Below are 7,940 nucleotides of genomic sequence, written 5' to 3'. Positions count from 1 at the left end.
AGAGAGAGAGAGAGAGAGAGAGAGAGAGAGAGAGAGAGAGAGAGAGAGAGAGAGAGAGAAACATAAACTAAAACTAAATAAGTAGTGGAAAAGCATGCAGAGGAGACCATCATGTTTTGTCAGAAAGATGTCTTAGTTCACTGGTATCTTTATTTCATGATTTCTCATAGATTTTTCATCCATAAAATGATGTTTTCTAAGATTCGTGTTACTTAAAACTATATCTTTTCATTAATTTGCTTCTTTGAGGTGTTTTGTTTTTGGTTTTGTTTTGTTGTAGTGGCACTGAGGATTAAACCTCATGCAGGCCAGGCAAATACCGCACCACTGAGCTGTACCCAGCTCTGGGTTTCTTTCCTCAAAGCCTTGCGGGAGCGTATCAGTAGACTACAGAGCACTGTGGGATGGAGCAGAGGGGGATCATCGCCTCGTGAAGGACAACAGGGTTTGTGGGATAATAAAAGCTCTCCTAAGGAACATGTAGGTGACACAGAATAAAGACCTGGGCTTCCCAGCCAGGACACCTCATGATGAGGACAACACACTGAAACCACTTACAAGGAGGTGCAAAGTCAGGCACAGTGCAAAAGCTGTCACAGGGCAGCGATGGTGACCTCAAGAAGTGAATGTTAAAACAGGACAAGACACATCGGCTATGGCTCATCGCCTCTGAGAACTGGAGTAGAGACGTGGCACAACTCCTCTGTCCTCAGTGAAATCCTAAATTACCCTTCCTCCTCCAGAGCTCATGCTGTTGCGGAGTTATCTAGACAAATTCTGCTTCTGACAGCTTCCACAAGGCCCTTCTCCCTGGCCCTGACTTCTTGTGGATAGGCTAGGCCCAGGTGGAGTTGGGTGTGTCCTTGGAGTGGGTGGGGCATCTCCCTGGTCCTGGCTGCCTGTGGATAGGCTAGGCCCAGGTGGGGTTGGGCGTGTCCTTGGAGTGGGTGGGGCATCTGGCTTACCTGCCCTTTGTAGAGCTCACACCTGTGTGTTTCTGAGCTCTCTGTCTCCTGCAGCTCTAGGTTTGTTGTTGAAGGAAGATGAGTCCCCATGGAGGTTCTGTTGGCAGCAGCCAGCGAGAGAGCACACAGTTTGTACCGCTGATCTTTGTACGTGTTAGCATTTGGCTGCAGACCTACCGCCATCCACATGGCCTCTCTCAGCAAGGCCCGTTTGCTATGACTTGTCATTGGGTGGGGACAGGATGCTCCCTCCAGGAAATCCGCATGTGTGCAGGTGCTTCCATGGAATCTCTGTGGCTTCTCAGTAGACTGGTGTTTGTCCAGTAAGGGAGAAGGGGCCCTTGCTACACTTCCAGTCAGCTCTGAGCTCTGTCTGGACAGGCCAACATAAACGCTTCGGGGAGAGATTGCTCAATAACCTCTCCTTTATTTCTGAGACACAGGGTCTCAGTATAGCTCTGACTAGCCTGGAACTCAGATCCAAGGGCTCATATTGAAGATGTGGGCCATTGTGCCTGTTCTAGACTCGGTGTTGGGCCCTTTTCATCCCTTTCCCTTTTTTCCCCTTTCCCTTTTTATTGGTTTATTGATTTATTTTCTGGAAAGTTACTAGATTTCCCTAAAGAGCAATTGACTAGCTCCTGGAAGAAATGAGAACTTCAGGGACATCCCGTGATTGTTTTAGTTTTCTATGTTGCCTATAACTCATTCATGTGTATGTATCTATGTGTACATATATCCATGTACATGCCCACGATACCTGCTGAGAAAAGGCGGAGAGGAAGACACTGCACTTGTTCATGGACAATTATCTCCCTGTTGCTTCAGTAACTGGCATTTCTGAACTGCAGTGAAGGTCTTTCATGTTATATCTGTGAGGATAGATGTGTCTATACATACACTACCATGCATTTATGTCCTCCTACATCTGAACTTAATGTAAAAATAAAATCTCACTAATGTGTACTGGGAAAATTATTAATGTGCAATTATTTTATGAATCCATCATGCTGATATGAGCACAGAGAGGCCATACTTTACTGTGAGTTGCTTCTGAAGAATGCCAAGTATTCTTCTAACAGTCAAAAGGTCACACTATTTAATCAGGAGAAGACAAAAGAAGACAGACAGACAGACAGACAGACAGACAGCTCTCATACATTAATTGCTATGGGAGCAAGGACTTGACAAATATAAATTTCCGAAAGGCGTATTTGGAGAATGATAATCTTGGAGTAAAACGGGCCGTTTTACTCCTGAATGAGTCCTTCTCTCTGTGCCTCTGTTTGTTTTCTGGGTATCATTGAGACAGTAACACCTTACACAGAGGTTGGAAGAATGGAATGACATTCACTATGTAAGGTAACATGGTATCCGACACAGTAAACACTCGTAAGTGTTAGCTTTTGTAACAATGATCAATTACACAAACTGCCATCTAAGAAACTATTCTAACGCCAAAGCGAACGATAACAATTCAGGGTTCAGCATAAGTTTCATACCTCGGGATTTTGTGCTGTTATCTTACCCCTTTATAGTACTGGCTGTTTTAATAAACAATCGTGCGTCCAGGCAACAGTTCTACAGCACAAACAGGAAACCGATTTTAACGTTTCTTCATTGACGTTAGGGATTTAGTTTATGTAGAAGCCCAACATGTATTCTATTCTGAAAATACATTATTTTTTCATAATGGAAGTCCAAAGGAGAAAGAAATCAAATTCTGAAAAGGGAGATGGCAAGTTTCTTCTCGAACAGACCTGCTTAACCACGTGAGGACGTGGGTCTCTCTTCTCTACTGCAGCGTTCCATAGTGAAACCCTGGTGTTGGTGGGCCCCATGTATCCTCTGCGCATGTCTCCTCTGAAACCCACGGAGCAGCCGCCGTCTATCACAATGCTGCTATATTTAACAACTCCACACAAGAGAATAGAGGCCGGCCAGTTTTAGAAAATGCAGGTGCCGTCTAAAGCCCCCTTCTGAGAGTGTGGACTTAGCTCAGTTTCCTTTGAAGAACTGCGGACTTGAAACTGAAAACTTTATTAATACATTGTCTCCTTGTATCAGCAGGTTCCCGAGAGATTCCTGGAAGTTGCGCAGATCACGTTACGGGAGTTTTTCAATGCCATCATCGCGGGCAAAGATGTTGATCCTTCCTGGAAGAAGGCCATTTACAAGGTCATCTGCAAGCTGGATAGTGAAGTCCCTGAGATTTTCAAATCCCCTAACTGCCTACAAGAACTCCTTCACGAGTAGAGATTGCAACGCTCTTTTGAATGTATGGATAGAAATCCCCCTTGGATGTCCAACTTCTCTGTGTCTAGATTTTGGTTTTATATATTTGTGTGGGGGAGGCATGGATATGTTGTGATGTCAGCTGGTGGTTCCTGCTCATCCTCGTTGGGTTCCTTTTCTTTTCCTTCCTCACAAGGGGATGGGTATTTTCCTTTAGTTTACTTTTGCCCAAGGCCCTTAATATTTGGAGACTTAAGGTAGGGTTGGTTTTCAGGAGAAGGGAATGTCAGCCTGTATAAAGTGCACGTGAGCTCTGGAGTGAGCCAGTAACTGTGACACAGCTCACATGCATACCCCATGCTGTGTCTCCCGTTTCTCTAGGGTTAAGAAGTTCTGGAAGAACCCAAGGAAAACTGGAAAACCTTGTTTGATTTGAGCCTGATAAGCAACCTTTTCTTAAACATCTGAACCAATGCCCTCGGCAGCTGGGTAGCTCACATCTCAAAAGTATCCTCAAAAGACAGATTGTTAGAAAGATTGTCACCAAGTCCTTTGTAAGAGAAATGGCATAAACCCCCCAGACCCAAGTTTGTACCAAACCGACTCTCCTGAGACAAGGCTGGGAGCGCACGCAGGGCAACCTGCTGTCTCTGTGAACTTTAGAACAGGCTCGTGGTGAGATGTGAGCTTGGCCGTGTGGACTTAGAGGAAACCCTGTGCTTTGTCGCTAGTTGCTATTTACTTTGCTTCAGATATTAAAAGGCACGGACTTTCAAAATGTATCCTTTGCTTGACTCTCTTTACACGCTTAGTACTGCTGTTGCTGTTTAACCTTCTTTCTTCTCCTAAAACACTAATTTCTAAATACCTTTCTACAGTAAGGAATTAAGAAGTCCCACTGACTACGAAACCCTTGCCCACTCTTGGAGCACGCTGGCAGCTGCTAGTGGACCTGATCTTTACTTCCTCTGAGGACATCACCCAGGAATGGCTCATTTGCATATGGGTATGGAGGGTGGCTGTCTGTCTTTTCCCTCTGGGTTATAATATCTTCAAGCAGCTGACCATGTCTGTTCTACTACAGAAGCTAATATTGACCCAAGTGTGTACAATAGGTTAGTTTGGGGTTACCCAAGAAGACACAACTCCAGCATACTGAGAAAGCCAACTTCTCTCTCTCCCACTCTCAGATGGCTCTTTCCAAACACCCAGGTTTTTGATGATGTGCCACGTCCTACACTTGCATGCTAACTATCGCTCACGCTTGTTTTCTTAGCTGGATTTTTGTGTACCGGTGCAGTAAACAGCACTGTTCACTCTAAGAGTGTGATCCAGGCTCCTACTTCCCCTTAGACAATCTGATGTGCACACTGTAAAAATGACACAGCAACAGATCCAGTATTTAAAACGTAAAGGACAGAAATGCCATTTCCCCTTAATTTCTTAAAAAATAAAAATCAGCGTTTGACTTTGGAGGACTCGGGTCAGCCCTTGTGACTGTCTAGCTGGCTGCAACGCTGTAATTCAACATCATTTATAAATTCTGCTGATGGGCAGGGATGTATGAACACAATTATTGTCAGCACAAAGCCTTAAAACCTGCTGACTTCAAGCTAAACTGTGAAGCCCTGCGAGGCCCATCTTCCGGGAGACCAGAAGGCCCCGGCGATTACGGACAGAGCATGGATTAGCACGCTCAACACTGTCCACTCACTACAGTAGCATCTCCTCATCTCACACACCCACTCCTGAATAGACAATTGTTAGAGTATATTTGTTATTTTTCTGGCTGTCTTTAAAACAAAAAAGGACAGGTAGTCGATCATACCACTGAGATAAATGTTACAGATTAAACAGCAGAACCAGGAACCCAATCAATACAAATTAGGGAAGTCTTTGACATGCTTCATTTGCAAACCCGGGGCACTGTGGTTCCTGCAGGGGTCCACCAGGGTCCTGGCTGTTCTGAGTCACATGCTAATCAGATCTTCCCCACGTCACCCTTTGCAAGGTCAAAGGCAAAACTGCAGTGTCGTCACTTGGGTAGACAGATAGCTAGGTATCTTCGTAATCTGGGGCAAATGAATATTGATTCTAGACTTAATCTTGATTTTTTTTTAATTTTTAATATTTTTTATTACGTATTTTCCTCAATTACATTTCCAATGCTATCCCAAAAGTCCCCCATACCCCCCCCACTTCCCTACCCACCCATTCCCATTCTTTTGGCCCTGGCATTCCCCTGTATTGGGGCATATAAAGTTTGCAAGTCCAATGGGCCTCTAATCTTGATTTTTAAAATACTGTTTTCCTCTGCCTTTCTGATTTAAATAGACAAATTTAGCAAAAAAAGAAAAATGTCTTTTCTACTGAATGTCAGTGCCCTTAGCTACCTAGACTCTCCTCCTGGTGTTCTCTGAGATGAACAGATGATCTCACTCTGTCAGCCTGAGGACAGACAGCTCGATGACAGAAGCAGCTCTCCACAGCTTTGCACTGAGGTGGTTGCCCCTGGTCGAGCCGCTGGATCACGCATCTCCCAGTGAGATAGTAGATGACAGAAGCCTGTCTCTCAATACCCCTACCACGCAGTTAGTTCTTAAATAAAACAAAAACCACCAAATAAATAAATAAGAATAAAATAACCTAGTATTGTTCACATCTTAATTCAGCTCTCACCAAGTGAAAACTGCTTTGTGCACTGGAGAAAGTTAACTTTTCATGGTGGGAACCTGGGGACCAGTTCTAAATGCGGTGTTGCAATTCCACATGGCTACTTCTTTTATGCTAACCCTGTATTATTTTTGTGTGTGCACTCAAGGTGATAGTCTGTGCCTAGATCTAAACTACACCAGCGTGAGGATTTAAAAAAAAATCCTTCAAAACACCAGTTCTTTCCCCCCACAAGTACAAATGTCCTTGTGCCTTCTGTGGCTTTCTGTCTCCTTTTCACTTTATTTCCAAGTACAGCTGCAATAAACACTAATTTCTTTTCCTGGCCGTTTGACATGATGTTGATAGCTATGCATATTTTGCGTCTTTTTAAAACAAAGCGGGAGAATAATGTTTTTGAAGAAGAGAAATTTTTAGAACAGTTTGATACACCGCAAATTATTTTTTTTTCTCAATTGTCTGAGCAGCATTCGTGTTTTTGAGATTCTTGTAGAAGCCAATTTTTTTGTAACTGTGGTGTAGCTCTCGTGTGTTATTAGCCTAATGAGAAGCACTATAGAAGCAATATTTCATACCATGTGCAATGTGTGTGCAGAAGTGTGGGCGTGAGCACGCAGGCACACACATGTAAAAATATACATATGTATGCGTGTGAAGTGGAAAGCTTACCTTTTCTTATCTAGACTTTAAGAACCTATTTTAGGCATTTGTTATGTTTTGTGTAAAGAATGTTCTATTTGCAACAACACGACCCTGACTTCTTACCGTCTCTCTGGCAGTTCAATGGAGGTGTTTTGCATTAAATGGTAAAATTGCGTGGAAGATGTTAGGATCTAGTAATTATTTCAGTGAATGTTCATACCATATTCCTGAAGTTTGCTTTGTGCCTCTGAGTGTTACTTAATTGAAGTATTTTATGTTTGAAGAATCCTTGTTACTGTGCTAGGAATATGGGTGACTATCATTTTAAAAATATTTTAAAAACATCAAAACAAAAAAAAAACACTAAAGCAAAGGGGAACTTTTATAAGGAAATGTAAATATTTAACCTCATGGCCATTGTTACGTAAGACATGAGATCTTAATAAATAGCTACAGTCTCACAGCATCTGTTGAATTTATTAGGGGCATTACACTGACTGTACAGGCAGTTGAACGCATCTCAAAAGTCCTGCTCTTCACTTGCAAAAGATACCAGTTTCTCTCTATCAGAGGGCAAGGGCAAGGATACAGGCGTCTCTGTAAATCTATGACATTTCTTTTCTGTGTACATGAAGACATTTAGTAAGTAATCCCCCATGTCCCTACACATGCAGGTTAATATCAATCACTTAATTAAAGAGTTGGGGGGTTAACCATAGACTGCTCCCAAAAACAACCATAAATTAATCAAAGCCAGAGTGGTTTACAGATATCCCCCCCCCGCCAAAGCAGCAATGTGTGTAAGGACATGAACAATCCCTTTGCCGTGTGTATTATAGAGAATTCATTGGTGTGAACAGCACAACCGTTTCCTACTGGTGTAAACTCCGTGTCTGCAGATTTATAGCGTTGTTTTCAAAGGCTCCCTTCGGAACATATAACGGTTGGTTTGTGTCGCTGCGTCACACTTACACGTAAGGAAGCTGAGCTTTGCCTCTGTAGATCTGCTGGTTTTAAACCATCTAAAAGACTAAAGCTAAAATGCTCCTCTTCAGAGCTGAGGTCCAAACCAGTGTTTAATCTTCGCATCCTTTTGAATGATCCTTCTAAGACTAAGTGGAAGCATGTGGACTTTGAGTCTTTTCAACCGAGCGCTCTCTCAAATCAGACACCCCCTAATGTGCAGACACGTGAATGGGCAGGCAAATGGTTGGCCTGTCTTTGGGAAAATGGATTCACTAGACTTTTTTTAAATAACCAATTCCTCTGCATATGGGGGGAATAAAGCATTTTAAAGTTGTATATTGCCACTTCAAATTGAGGGGAAAATTTTTGATGTATTTGGAGTTGGTCTCAGCTCTCTAAAAGAGTCAAAGGTCACAGCTTCCCCCAACATTGTCCCAGCCATTTCTCATATGTATATAG

General features: G+C 43.0%; 1 protein-coding gene across 11 annotated transcripts in view; it reads left to right on the top strand.

The window, feature by feature from the left end:
- Prox1 (prospero homeobox 1) overlaps positions 1-5,376 on the top strand; it is a 51,884-nt gene extending 46,508 nt beyond the window's left edge. For 6 of the 11 annotated variants that reach the window (XM_029477290.1, XM_029477284.1, XM_029477285.1 and 3 more), the window contains exon 5: positions 3,033-5,376. In XM_029477290.1, the coding sequence (XP_029333150.1) occupies positions 3,033-3,221 (189 nt within the window). In that variant the 3' untranslated portion in view covers positions 3,222-5,376. The remainder of the gene's footprint in view (positions 1-3,032) is intronic. The other 5 variants (XM_021159237.2, XM_021159248.2, XM_021159241.2 and 2 more) reach the window with 3 other exon arrangements.
- The last annotated feature ends 2,564 nt before the right edge of the window (positions 5,377-7,940 follow it).

Source organism: Mus caroli, chromosome 1 (assembly GCF_900094665.2).
Source record: "Mus caroli chromosome 1, CAROLI_EIJ_v1.1, whole genome shotgun sequence".
In the NCBI taxonomy this organism is placed as follows: Eukaryota; Metazoa; Chordata; class Mammalia; order Rodentia; family Muridae; genus Mus; species Mus caroli.
Note: the sequence above shows the minus strand (reverse complement) of the source record. Positions and strands in the feature narration are given on the sequence as shown.